This window comes from Perognathus longimembris, chromosome 6, assembly GCF_023159225.1.
Source record: "Perognathus longimembris pacificus isolate PPM17 chromosome 6, ASM2315922v1, whole genome shotgun sequence".
In the NCBI taxonomy this organism is placed as follows: domain Eukaryota; kingdom Metazoa; phylum Chordata; class Mammalia; order Rodentia; family Heteromyidae; genus Perognathus; species Perognathus longimembris.
In genome coordinates, this window is record NC_063166.1 from 41934357 (window position 1) to 41948224 (window position 13868).

The 13868-nt window shown below is 42.7% G+C and overlaps 1 protein-coding gene across 3 annotated transcripts in view; it reads left to right on the top strand.

Moving 5' to 3' along the window:
• Window positions 1-9491, top strand: part of Tgfbr2 (transforming growth factor beta receptor 2) — a 90519-nt gene extending 81028 nt beyond the window's left edge. For 2 of the 3 annotated variants that reach the window (XM_048348603.1, XM_048348604.1), the window contains exons 6-7: window positions 3639-3766; window positions 6925-9491. In XM_048348603.1, coding sequence (XP_048204560.1) covers window positions 3639-3766; window positions 6925-7104 — 308 coding nt within the window. In that variant the 3' untranslated portion in view covers window positions 7105-9491. Of the gene's footprint in view, window positions 1-3638; window positions 3857-5117; window positions 6570-6924 lie in introns of those variants that run through there. The other variant, XR_007211272.1, reaches the window with a different exon arrangement.
• Window positions 9492-13868: the final 4377 nt, after the last annotated feature.

The following is a 13868-nucleotide window of genomic DNA, read 5'->3' on the forward strand; positions in this document are numbered from 1 at the left end:
GAGGAATTTTACTCATATCCAATGTCAACTCACTCGTGTTAGTACTGAGTTGTTCTCAGTTGAAAATGGGTTTTCAGATTCTATGCCCAAAGCCTAGGAGTCCCAACATAGGTCTGTTCACTTGCCCCATATGCCAAAGAAAGAAGATTTATTACATGGAAGCCATGGGAAGAAAACACTTCAACACATCTTCACCTGTTTTGAGAGGTACAGACATTAGCACCAGGTTAAATGGGGAGAATTGGGAGCAGGGAGTGAAAACGATATGCATAATTGAAACAATCCCAAGTCTGTAACATGGCCAGGTTGACCATTACTTTAGTTTTTGTCCCAGAAAAAATTGCAGAGAAGTTATTACTTCATTACTGGAACAGGACAGGAACAAAGTGGTCTCCTGCCTTTCTTTTAAAGTATTTTCTTTAAAATAATAAGAAGAAGGCATTGCATGTTTGATGGACAGTTTTTCTTCCATACAAGACTGATAACTATGAACCAGTCTTGGAATCCATGGAGATTGCAAAGTTGACTGCAGCAGAAAATAGTTCAGATCAAAAGACACAGATTCAAAGTAGGGGACTTTTAAGTTGTCTCTTACAGAGTGTTTTCTGTCTTGGACTTACATGTATATTGATCTGCTCTTTTGAATGAGCATGTTGTCCTCTTGTTGCAGCACTACTTGGGTAGAATTGAAGATCCATCCATCTATCTGTCTATCCATCTGCTCATCCATCCACCCACCCATTCTCTTATCCATCCATCCATCCATCCATCCATCCTCTTCTTCCCTCTCATCCATCCATTTTCTTTCTTTCCCTCCCTCACTCCCATCCATTCACCTATCCATCCATCTGTCTGTCTGTATATCCACCCATCAATCTGTCCATCCATCAATCCATCCATCCATGTATCTACCCATTCTCTCATCCATCTATTCATCTACCCACCCATCTATACATTCACTCTCCAATGCAGGCTGTTTTAAGGGGGGAATTTGTATTGGGCTCTCTATAGACATGACACATACTGAAGTAGAGTTCTTCCCAGGACATTTAACCAAGAGTAACTTGAGTGTTCAAGGCAGCTTCTATAGAATTACTGGACCTACTAAATTGAAGCCTAAGGCTCTAATGAAGTGCTATATCCTATTTTGTTGTTTGCTTTCAAGCATGCACTGTTGTAGAAAAAAATGTTCTTTTTGTTTGCTTATGTTGATCTATTCTCTCTGTACCGATAGCATTTTTCAACCTGTTTTTGATCATTATTATCATAAAGAGCCATTGTATAGATATGTTTCCTAATTTTCTCATGTTTTTTTTCAAAAATGTGTACATTTTATGTTATTTTTAAATATTTATTTATTGTGCCAGCACTGGGGCTTGAACTAAGGTTCTTCAGGTCTTACCTGGCGTTTTCTTTTTAAGCTGGTGCTCTACCACTTGAGTCACATGTCTATTTCTGTCTTTTTTCTGGTTAATTGGAGATAAGATTCTCCCAGACTTATCTGCCTATTCTGGCTTTGAACCAGGATCCTCAGATCCCAGCCTCTTTTGTAGCTAGGATTACAGGCATGACCCACCAGCACCCAGCTCATAATTTTAAGTTTACCATTTTAACTACTTTTAAGTGTTTAGTTCACTGACACAAAGAACATTCACAATGTCCTGAAGCCCTCACCAGTGACTATTTCAAGAACTTTTTAATCTTCTCCAACTGAAACTCTTTATGATTAAACTCTTAACTCCACAGTCCCACACAATTTCCTGGTTCAAATTCCCTAGTATAAAGCAAAAAACTAACTTTTTTTATCTTTATGAATTTATCTGTTAGAATGTGTTAATCTGGGCTTGGGAATGTGGCCTAGTGATAGAGTTCTTGCCTAGCATACATGAAGCTCTGGGTTCAATTCCTCAGCACCACATAAACAGAAAAAGCCAGGAGTGGCACTGTGGCCCAAGTGGTAGAGTGCTAGCCTTGAGCAAAAAAGCCAGGGACAGTGCTCAAGCCCTGCGTTCAAGCCCCAGGGCTGGCAAAAAAAAAAAAAAAAGGATGTGTTAATCTACTTTCTATTGCTATGACAAAGCACTCAAGGCTGGGTAATATATTATCAAGGAAAGAGGTTGGTTTTGACTCATGGTTCTCGAAACAAGAAACCCAGGATGTAATCAGTTTCTAAAAAAGTCTTTTCCTGTTGTTGAGGACTTGGTAGAGACCCAAGGCTGTGTTAAGTTCACCAGCACATAGTTAGAGAAACACATATTAGGGACAGAGTCAAACTGTCCTTGATTACAAATCTACTCTTGAAATAACCTCGTAAACCATCTGTCTGTTAACTCAAGAAATGATTCATGCATTCATGAGAACGGAACACCTCTTCAAGGTTCCCATAAGGACTTAACCTCCTATCATTGTATAATTTTATGGAGGACCAGAAACTATTACATATATGTGATTTTTTCCAACTCTAAAAAATCAATTCCATCATTTGAGTTAAACTCACCCATCAAGCCTGCCTGGATTAAAATGGAAGCTGTGCCTGGGGCCAGTAGCTCACACCTGTAATCCTAGCTACTCAGGAGGCTGAGGTCTATGGATTGAGGTTCAAAATCAGCCTGGGCAGGAAAGTCTATGAGGCTCTTATCTCCATTCAGAAGTGGAGCTGTGGTTCAAGTGCTAGATTACCAGCTTTGTGCAAAACAAGTAAAAGATATCACCCATGTTCTGATTTCACGCCCCAGAGGTAGCACAAAAATAAAAGAATGAAATGAAATGGAAGCTGTTGTGACCATGGCTTCCTTATTCTCTTGTTGGCAGCTGTTAGCACAATCCCTAGCATATAATAAGCTCCCAGTAGTTATTCACTGTGCTAAGCACCGGTTACTCAATCCTGGAATCCTAGCTACCCAGGAGCTCTGATATCAAAGTTCAGAGCCAGACTGGGTAGAAAAATCTTTTGACACTCATTTATGTCCAAATAATCACCAAAAAGCCAGAAGTGGAGCTATGGCTCAAATGGTAGAGTACCAACCTTCAGTAAGGAACAGACCCTTGGCCCTGAGTTCAAGCCCCGGGACTGACACACAACATACACACACACACACACACACACACACAACACACACACACACACACACACACACACACAGAAAGAGAGAGAGAGAGAGAGAGAGAGAGAGAGAAAGGAAAAGAAAGAAGGTAAACTCTCCAAGCAATACTATAGAATCACTTTCCTAAAGCACTGTTATGTCACCATTCAAATAAGCAAGCAAGTGTATAAAACCCTGAGATCAAGCTCCAAGAGCAGAAAAGAAAGCATAACTACCACTCCCTTCCACAATCATTCCTTCCTTCTTATCTGAATCCACTACTGTTAAAACTTTCTCTTGATATAATTCCAGCAAGTGGCATTGTGGCTCAAGTGGTAGAGCACTAGCTTTGAGCACAAAGAGGCTCAGGGAAAGCACCCAGGCCCTGAGTTCAAGCCCCACAACCACCACCAACAACAACTACAACAAAAAAGATCCAGATGTGTTATGACATCTGGTAAATGGTTTTATATATACAAGCTTCTCAAGAAGCTCATTTCTCCAGGTTGTCTGTTCCCTGTTAATCTGACCTGTCTCTGCCTGTTTTTTCCACAGAAGTCAAAGACTACGAGCCTCCCTTTGGCTCCAAGGTGCGGGAGCACCCCTGTGTAGAAAGCATGAAGGACAATGTGCTGAGGGATCGAGGGCGGCCAGAGATCCCCAGCTTCTGGCTCAGCCACCAGGTAAAGAGTGGCAGGGAGTGACAACTCTGAGGACTGGAGCTCCATCCAGGGGAAAGGGGTGATGGCTCTGAGGACTAAAAATCCATCCAGGGGCCTTGCAAGGGCTGAAGATCCATCCACGGGGCCTTGCAAGTAGGAGAGAATTCTGGGTAATGGCTCAAATATCAAGGCAGGCCCCTCTTATGTCATAACTGACCAAATTCCTCCTGACCTTTTTACAAGTTACAATCAATCTCCAGGTATATACAGCACTCAAAGACAGCTGATGAGTTACCATCAGAAAGACATTTGGTACATTTTCATTTTTCCAGTCTTCCCTGCTTTTCCCCCTTCTCTTGATTCTGGGTTCAAGTATTTTGCCTCTGCTTTTCACTTCCACACCAGGAGTTTATATCTCAAACTGTTTACTTTCCAAATGTTTTCCTCTGGGGTACATCCACTTTGGGAGGAAATACTTCACAATTGCAAGCAAGCAGGGCCATCAAGTAGGTGGGCTGAGGAGAGACTGCTGTGGGCAGCCTTGTACAGTGCCTGCCAGCTTTGCACTTGAGGCCTGGAGGCCGCAGGTGCTCACCGGAGGAAGGAGGTTGGGTCACCATTAGCACAGAGCAGTGAAAGAGAGCAACATGCCCTGGAGGAACACAAAACCTGCCCATTGTGTACATCTTAATGGTATCTCACTTTTCCTTTTCAAGAAAAAGGAGCTGCTGGGAACCAGTAGCTCATGCCTGTAGCCCTAGCTACGTAGGAAGCTGGTATCTGAGCATCATAGTTTGAAGCCAACCTGGGCAGAAAAATCTGTGAGACTCATCTCCAGTTAACCAGTAAATTGACCAAAAATGGAGCTGTGGTTCAAGTGGTAGAGTGTTGGACTTGAACAAAAAATCTAAGGGAGAGCACCTAGGCCCTGAGCTCAAGCCCCAGAATTGGCACCAAAGAAAGAGAGAGAGAAAGAGAGAGAGAGAGAGAGAGAGAGAGAGAGAGAGAGAGAGAGAGAGAGAGGCACCAGTGGTTCCCACTTGCAATCCTAGATACTCAGGAGGTTAAGATTGAGGATCATGGTTCTAAGCCAGCCCAGGCAGGTAAGTCTGTAAAATTCTTATCTCCAGTTAACTACCAAAAAGCCAGACATGGAGCTATGGTTCTAGTAGTGGAGTGTTGGCCTTGAGTTTAAGTTCCAAGACGCATACCAAAAAATAAAAGAAAGGAAAGGAGAGAGAGTGGAAAGTAAGAAGAGAGAGAGGAGAGAAGGAAAGAAAGAAAGAAAGAGAGAGAGAGAGGGGGGGGAGGGAGGGAGGGAGGAAGCAAGGAAGGAAAGAAAGAAGGGAGGAAAGGGAAAAGGAAAAAAGAAAAAAGGGGCTTTCAGAGCAGCATACTGGCCCAGGGAGCTAGGACGACTATATGAACACTTGGCATTCAGGGATACTTGATGAAGTCAGTGATTAGAGGAAAAAAAAAGATCATGAATAAGAGAAAAGTGGTAGAAATCTGACACACCCAGGAAACAGCCCTCAGTGCGGAAGGAAGAGAACAGCTTATTCCTGTCTTGCTGGCAGAAAAAACCTTTATTGCCTGTTTTGAATGAAATCAATCATCCATGAATGCTGAGGCTGTTGGAGGTTTTCCTAGGGGCAGTGCACATTCAGGTAAGCAGTAGAAACAGCAACCTAGGAGCAATCAAGAAGAAAAATGGGGCAGGAAACCTGGTGTGAGCCAGCACTGGCCCAGAGCAAGTTGGCCATAAGAGCACCTGGTGAACCAGGGTGCTGAGGGAGCTTCTCCAGCAGCTTCTCCAGGCTTCCCAGAAAATTGGCTTTCACTCAAAAAGTGCAAGACTATTTGCATAAACACTGAAATAAGAAGGGGCTAGAATGGTAGACTCCTTTCAAACTCTATGACCTCTTCTTGCTGTACAGTTATTTTAATGAAGCCATTATTCATGATGATAAAATTCTAGAAAGAATTTGCTTAATACATTTTTTCTCTTAATGAGATTTGTTGCCCTATTGATTTCAAGTTAATGCTTTATATTTAATTTAATTTACTGCCTGTAATTATGGTGCCCAAATAAATGTTACTGGTGTTCCAACAATAGCACTACTCTTACCAGGGAAATCAATCAATACTGTCAATTAGGTGAATTATGCAATTAATTCAACATCAAGAACTCATGGACTGGAGAGAGAGAGAAAGAAGCTCCAGGATGTGATGGGGGTAGTTGTTGATACTGGAAGGCAAGTGCCTGTTCCTCAAAGCAGGGTTAGGCAGACCTGTCCTACACTGTCTGCATTGGAAGACCACCATTGGCAACATTTACTGTCTAAATTGGAGGAGCCAATTTTATTTCCACTTGTCAGACCTGCTACTTAGCTTTGGCTTGCTTTGTGTTCAGAAGGCTTGACAAGGTAACAAAAAATATTTGTAATGCAAAATAAAAATTAAGTCAGTGAACAAAACTCTTGAAGCATTTCCTGGACTTTTTAGGTTGGGGGTGAATCAGCTTAGCAGTCAAGCATATCTGACAACATGGCGATAGCCATGTTACAAAATCAAGCCCAGTGCCATTGGAGAAGAGGAACAGGGTATCACAGGCCCAGGGTATCACAGCTCTGGAAGCTGATTATTGTGTAAACAACACATACTTTGGTTATTACCTGAGTTTACCACTCTGGGCTCGGGTATTTCTGCCCTGTTCCACTAGTAATATGTATATGATCCACCTATGTGACATTCTGGAAAAGAGGAAACTCCAAAGACAATAAAAGGTGAGAGAGGGAGGATAGAAGAAAAAGGAAAGAAGGAAAGGAGGGAAGGAAGGAGGGAGATGAGGGAAGAAAGAAGGGAGGAGGGAGAGGAGGAAGGAAAGAGGGAAGGAAGGAGGGAAGGAAGGAAGGAAGGAAGGAAGGAAGGAAGGAAGGAAGGAAGGAAGGAAGGAAGGAGGGAAGGAAAGGAGCCCAGAGGAGTTTCCAAGCAGAGAAACTGTCTTGTGTGATAGTATCATGGCAGATGCATGACCTTACATTTGTCACACCTGTAAGATTATGTGATAGTGGGAACCCTAATCTATGCTGTGGACTTGAATTGACAATAATATGTTCATATCGGTTCTGTGGAGCCCACCCACTGATGGTGCCTTTTGGACCCCTCTCCCATGGCAGGGCATCCAGACAGTGTGTGAAACGCTGACGGAGTGCTGGGACCATGACCCAGAGGCCCGTCTCACTGCGCAATGTGTGGCCGAACGCTTCAGTGAGCTGGAACATCTGGACAGACTATCGGGGAGGAGTTGCTCTGAGGAGAAGATTCCAGAAGATGGCTCACTGAACACTACCAAATAGCTCTTCCTGTGGCCAGGCCAGGCTCAGAGAGGCTGTGTCATTACCAAAGAGCAGAGGCAACAGGAAACTGCCCTGAACTGATGCTTTCTGGAAAAGGCATCCCTCACTCCCTCCCTGTGAGCCGTAGGGTGAGCAGAGCCAGCAGAGACCCAGAGTGAGTGTCAGAAAGCATTCGTTGCCTTTGACCTTGTGATAGGATAAACTGTGTTAGCACTTCCTCAGGAAAATAAGATTGATATTTTTACAATAGCCAATAACATTTGCACTTTATTAATGCCTGTATATAAATAAGGAATAGCTATGTTTTATACATATATCTATATATCTATGTCTATATATGTCTTTATCTATATATACATATATCTATGTCACTATAACCCTACTCTGAAAAGAGACAAGGAAAAAGATCAAATAGTTCCAGAAAATGGTTTTTATTGGAGCTGTTGAGTGAGAAGGACGGGATTCAAGATAATATTGGCACTTGACAATCACATACACCAGGGCTCTCTAACTATAGGATGGGAGATCTTTGCAGAAGTAGATCATTCCTCAAATCCTGCTTTGTTATATTTAATTTTCTTTTGCAATAATTACACATTTTCTTTTGTGATAATTAGTCCCAGCATGAGAGTTCTTCCCTGGCCACTGAGCTAAATACAGTTGCACTGTTTGAGGATCATTATTCCCTGAGTTCCCTCATGCTGTTGTTTCTTCTGGGATTTGCTCTTGGTCCTCACACCATACAACTGGTGAATCTTGCTCAACCTAGTTCAGAAAACTCAGTCCTTGCTAGGACTTTGAATGTGTTTCACAGGTGTAGGAGATTAGGATAATTTCTATCTGTGAAAATGTCACATCATCTATTAATAAGGCTGTTCTTTTTCACCTCCCCTATACTTATGCCACCATAGCCCACTCCCAGCCTTTATTCTTTCCTAAGAGGGAACAGACTTTCCCACCTCTCTTTCCCCACCTCTGGGGCGCATTGCATGTAACTTTTTTCACACTTCTGCTTTGTCTCCAGCTTGCTATGCAAACACCAAGGGGTTCTGCTTTCAACACAGTACATTCTGTCCTAGTGGAGGATTTGAGCACAATACTGCCACTCCTCAGGCACCTTAAATAAACATTTAGCTTGGCCATTTACATATTTTTGAAAGAGTGAGCCATTTAAAAAATAGTTGAAGAGTTTGCAGAATCTGGAACCCAGGTTAGGCTAGCAAATTGTTTCCAGTTTGGTGAGTCTGTACCAGTTCACTTCAAAAACTGCCTTACTCCTTGATGATTCCTGCCACCCATGCCCAGCCCAGTCTAGGGATGAAAACTGCCCCTAACCAAAATCCCTGTAGGAAATCCGGGTACTCAGGCAAGCCCTTCTCTGGCTGCAGAATTGTATTGGACTGCCTTTTCTGGTGATAATATTCTAAGTTAACCGTTTATTAGACTAAAGGGGATCTCCCCTTTGCCCATGTGATCCTGATCAACTCAGGTCTCCTTTCTTCCCTTTGCATGTGAGTGGCAACGCTTTCTCCAAGAAGCCTTGGTAGGGTTGCCAGTGGCTACATGATGGTGGTTTTCCTCCCCTATGCAGAAATCGCTAGCAAGGACTTGAACGTGGGACTCAGAGTCTCATTTGCAGTTAGGAAATCAATGTTCACTGGGACAAGAGCAAAATATGAGCTTTAATCCTCTATAGAAAATTGTTAGTCCATGAACAAATGTTAATGCTGCAAGCAACAATGTCATCTTAAAAAAATGTTTTAAAGCTACTTATTTTCAGCCAAGTAGGAATATAACTGACCAGCTGCTTGGATTGTGGGAGGACTCATCTCAGTGAGGTGTTACAGTACATGATGGATTTGGGGTAGACATTGAGTACCTTGCTTAGTGAGGGTGTGCCTGGAAAGCTCAGGACATTGGCTGAGCCAGTGCCTATATGCCCTAGAGGCCCAGGAATTCCACTTGTCCCTAGAGCTTGCCAGGCCAGTAGCTGTGGCTCATTGACCTCTAGTGGTGAAATCTAAAATACTGGTCCACTACGGGATTCCCTGGATGCAAGAGGGTTTTTCCTTCCAGGTCATGAGTGTAAACTGGAACATATAGTGTCAGATAATACTATAGCTTGTTTTCTTGATTTTTTTTTTCTTATCCGAGAAAATGACCAAGGAATAACATTCTGTAGTTCCTAAAAATACTGACTTTTCTTCACTACTCTACATAAAGGGACCGTTTTATTCTTTTATGGGATACTTCAGTCATACTCATGTATTAAAATAGGAATGTGAATGCGTAGTACTCAACAATACCAAGCACTTATTTCCATTCTATGCATTGTCTTTTATATAAGTAAAATGTTTATTAGATTGAATAAAGCAAAGTGCTCAGGTAAGCTGTCTCCTGTGGTTATTGCTAGTGTCTTGATTGTTTTGCAGTGTGTGGTGATGCCACTGGCACATCTGCTCCAGCTGAATTATCTGTATTGTCTTCTTCAACTGACAATCTTACTCCTTTAAAAACAGATCCATCCCTGAAGGTCACAAATATGAGGTGTAGTGGTTGTTGTTTTTTTGTTTTTTTTTTGTAGACTGCACCTTATTTCTGTGTCCTTGCAAAAAGAAACTTAAAAGATGCTTTTGCTGACTCTTGTAAATTAACTAAAAAATCTCCCAACTTTGTATTTGTACCCTTTGATCTGAACTATCCTTTACTGTGTTCAACTTGGCAATCACCTGTTTTCAGGAGAAAAATTTTTTTAAAGGACTTAGATAAACCATCTAGTGGCAGGAAAAGTGCCCCCTCAAATAGCCTGTGTCTTATCTTAATGCAAATAGCCCCCAACAAGAGACCACCTTGTTTCTGTTCCAGTTATAAAGTGATAAAAACATCCCTGAAGTTCTTCTTGGGACAGAGGCTAAACTAATGGTCAATTGGGTCATACCTTTCTCACCCTCTGCTCTCATTCTCCTTTTTTAACCAGAAGCCAATGTCTATAACCCAGAAGACTGCTGATGATTTGTTGAGTGCTGTCTTCCCTCAGCTTCATAATTAATCTCCTTTCTCTGCCCTCCATTCTGTCTTTTTATTTGGCATATAGGGGTGAGTGAGTGGACCTTACTTGGGACTCCTGGAATTTGGGCCTGCAGTCCAAATACCCACCTTCATTCTGGCTTGGTGTTCCTGCACATGCCACATGGCCTCCTCCATCTCAGGAGCTGTTTGCCCCACATAGCTATTTCTCCCAGAGACTATCACAATGCAAGCTGCATAAGCAGGGGCTTCCACTTGCTTAGTTTTCTCCATTCCTCATACTAGTAGGCTATTGGCTGTCTTGGATGGCTGTCCTGTGACACACTTTTCTTTGTGTCCTTTCTTCCTGGCCACTGTATCCTCTTTATGCTCTTTTTTCCTCTCTTTGTGTTCTTGTGACTTATTTGAATGGCAAGATGCGTGCTGCTGACACTTGAGCCAAACCTCCACTTCTAGTGGCTTTTTGTTGTTGTTGTTGTTGTTAATTGGAGATTCGAGTCTTGAGGACTCTCCTTTCTGGCTTTGAACCAAAATCTTCAGATCTTAGCTTCCTGAATAACTAGGTTTATAGGTTTGATCCATTGATGCCTGGCAAGGGTTTCTTGTGATAAAGCAGAATACAAGTTTGTCTGCCTGTACTTCAAAACTACCTGATTTGGGACCTGTGGAATTTTGTGATTTCTGAGTCATCTTCTTGGTTCAAAAGCACTACTTTGCTTAGTAGTTACTATGGCAGTGTCTACATCAGTGTCACCATCCTTCACACTGCTGAGGTTGTGCTCAGTGATTCTTTGTTGCAGGAGAGAGAAAGTTGTCCTGTGTGGTACAGGATGTTTGGCAGCATCAGTGTTCCTTACCTACTAGATGCCAGACATACTGAGCCCACGATGAAAAGTCCAGAAATTGACAAATGTATCCTAGGGAACAAAAACCCCTCTTTGGTAAGAATGACTGAGGTAGAAGATGGGGTCCTATTGTGGGCATGGTTATAGTAAAATTATAGGAATTCCACAGTTTCTTCCTCCTCCACTTCCAGCTGTGAGATTGGGTCACCTGACATCTCCATACCTCAATTTCACCATGTGTAAGATGGGCTTCCACAAGCCTCATCACATACAGGTGAACCCTGTGCTAAACTGTGCACAAAGATTTTGGAATCGTGTCCTGAACTTGCGAAAATGTTCAATCATGTGGGCCAATACAAGCACATGATGTAGAAATTACCAAGTGCTGCTTTTACAAATCGCTCAATTTTGAGGAGCATATGCTATTACACAGAGGAAAACAGACAAGTTCCACAGGCCAAAGCACAGAACCGGATCTGTGTGAGGCTTGCTAATCTGAGGAAAGCTCTCATTCACTGAGTGCCTGCTGTGTTTCAGGATCTCATCCTTTGTTGGCCAGGGGTGGGGGTGGGGGGGTGGATAATGTACTCATTTTACAGAGGAAGAACTCAGTTCCCAGAGCTTGAGGAAGAATCCCCAGAAGCACAATCCACCTTTGAGTATAAGTCAGGGACCTGGAATGTGGAAGGATTGTAATTCATGGTTCTTTTATGTGTTTTGTTTTGTGCCAGTATGGGGGCTTAAATTTAAGGCCTAGGTGCTGTCCCTTAGCTTATTGGCTCAAAGCTCTACCACTTGAGCTGCAGCTGCACTTTGAGCTTTTTGCTGGAAAATTGGCCATAAGAGTCTCATGTATTTTTCCTATCCAGAATGGCTTTAAGCCTTGATCCTCAGATCTCAGATCTCAGGCATGAGCCACACTGGACTAATGCTTGGTTCTTTTCTCTATTCCATGCTGTTTTCTGAAGGAACTGGAGTCCTAGTAGGATAAAAATCTCACCCCATGATAAAATTCCCCAAAGCTCCATCTATTCAGCAGGAGTTGTCCTTGTCAAAATTTCACCTTACAGCTCCATTTGCTGCATGAAAGCCAAGAAGATATCCTTTCACAGCATTGCTCCATTTGCTCGCCACTCACCTGGTAAGCATTGTGTAAATGCTTGCTGAGAGAACAATTGAAGGATGAGTGAATAGTGTTCCCCCGAGTATGAAATGTGAACTCCTTTCCTGAGATGATTTCAGAATGTGCTAACTTTTGAGAACATTATTTTACCTAGGCACTGGTGGCTCGCTCTGTAATTGTAGCTACTCAAGAGGCTGAGAGAGCGCCAGCTTTGAGCACAGAGAGGCTCAGGGATGGCGCTCAGGCCCTGAGTTCAAGCCTCAGTACCAGCAAAAGGAAAAAAATAATCAATACAAAAAGAGAGTAGAGTCATTTTAAAGGAGGAGAGAGGCCTTGAGTGCAAGGCCCTGAGCTCAGTACCCAGTACAATATTGCAAAAACAAAGAAAAGCCAGTCTTAAGAGGCTGAGATCTGAGGACGCTGGTTCAAAGCCAGCCAAGGCAGAAAAGTTTGTGAGACTCTTATCTCCAATTAACTAGCAAAAGGCCAGAAGTGGAGCTGCGGATCCTTGGTAGAGCACTAGCCTTGAGTAAAAAAGGTAAGAGACAATGCCCAGGCCCTGAATTCAAGCCAAGCACATACACACACATACACACACACACACACACACAAAAAAAACATTATTTTAGTGTATCTGCTTTGATTTTAACATATATTAGAAAAAATATTAACACAGTAAGCCTAGGCTTTTACAAATATGGCCTCTTGAAATGTGGATGAATAAAAATTTGAATTAAACCATACACCAGTGGCTCACTCCTGTAATCCTAGCTACTCAGTTCAAAGCCAGCCTGGGTAGGAAAGTCCATGAGAACCTTATCTCCAGAAAATGGGAAGTGGTGCTATGGCTTAAAGTGGTAGAGTGTTAGCCATCATTCACAAAGCTCAGGACAGAGCCCAGGGCCTGCTTTCAAGCCCCATGGCCAACCAAAAAATTAAAAATGAATTTGAAAAATTGAATGAAGTACAGAATGGCACTGATTTGTGGCAACTTCAGGAGATGTGAATATGAACGATGAGGTACAGGAACTCCATCCAAGGAAGCAAATTTGTATCAGTTGCTCACACTTGCCAAGCATTTGAGAACTACCAACACCGTTCTCTTCTTTGCCTTTATCTGCTTTCATCCTTAAGACAAACCTATGCAAGTAATCTTATCTATTATAGTTAAGAAAACTTTAGCAAGATCTTCCCAAGGGACCTCCAGCTAGCAGCCATTAGCACCAAGATTTGAGCTAAAGCAATTGGGCTCCAGAGGTGAAACTCCTATGAGTGTGAAGCTGGAGTTAGGAGCAACACTGGATACTTCTGAAGAGCTCAGATGTATGATCTAGATACAGAGAAGGAAGATGAGTAAGCACTGGAGGGGAGGAGCTGGCTACTTAATGCCCAGGAAGAGAAAATTATTCCTTAAGTGCACAAGGACTCTGGGCTCAGGCCCAAGAGCTTCAGCCAAAACAGGAGTCAAGGTCTTCTAACCCACTCTCTCCTCTGTTTTGGAGTCATTTCAGTACTGGCTACAGCAGGTTAGGAGCAGTCACATTTGACAGTGTGCCTCCAAGTGCCGTCGCCAAGGATTCTATCCCTTCTACCAAACAGTACTCTTTGAATGAAAGGCATAGCCCAGTGCTCAAGCTTATAACCCTATCTACGCATAAGGCTTATATCAGAGGATCTCAATTCAAAGCCAGCCTAAGTACCAAGTCTGAGAGATTCTTATGTACAGTTAACCACCAAAAAGCCACAAGTGCAGCTGTGGCTTAAGTGGT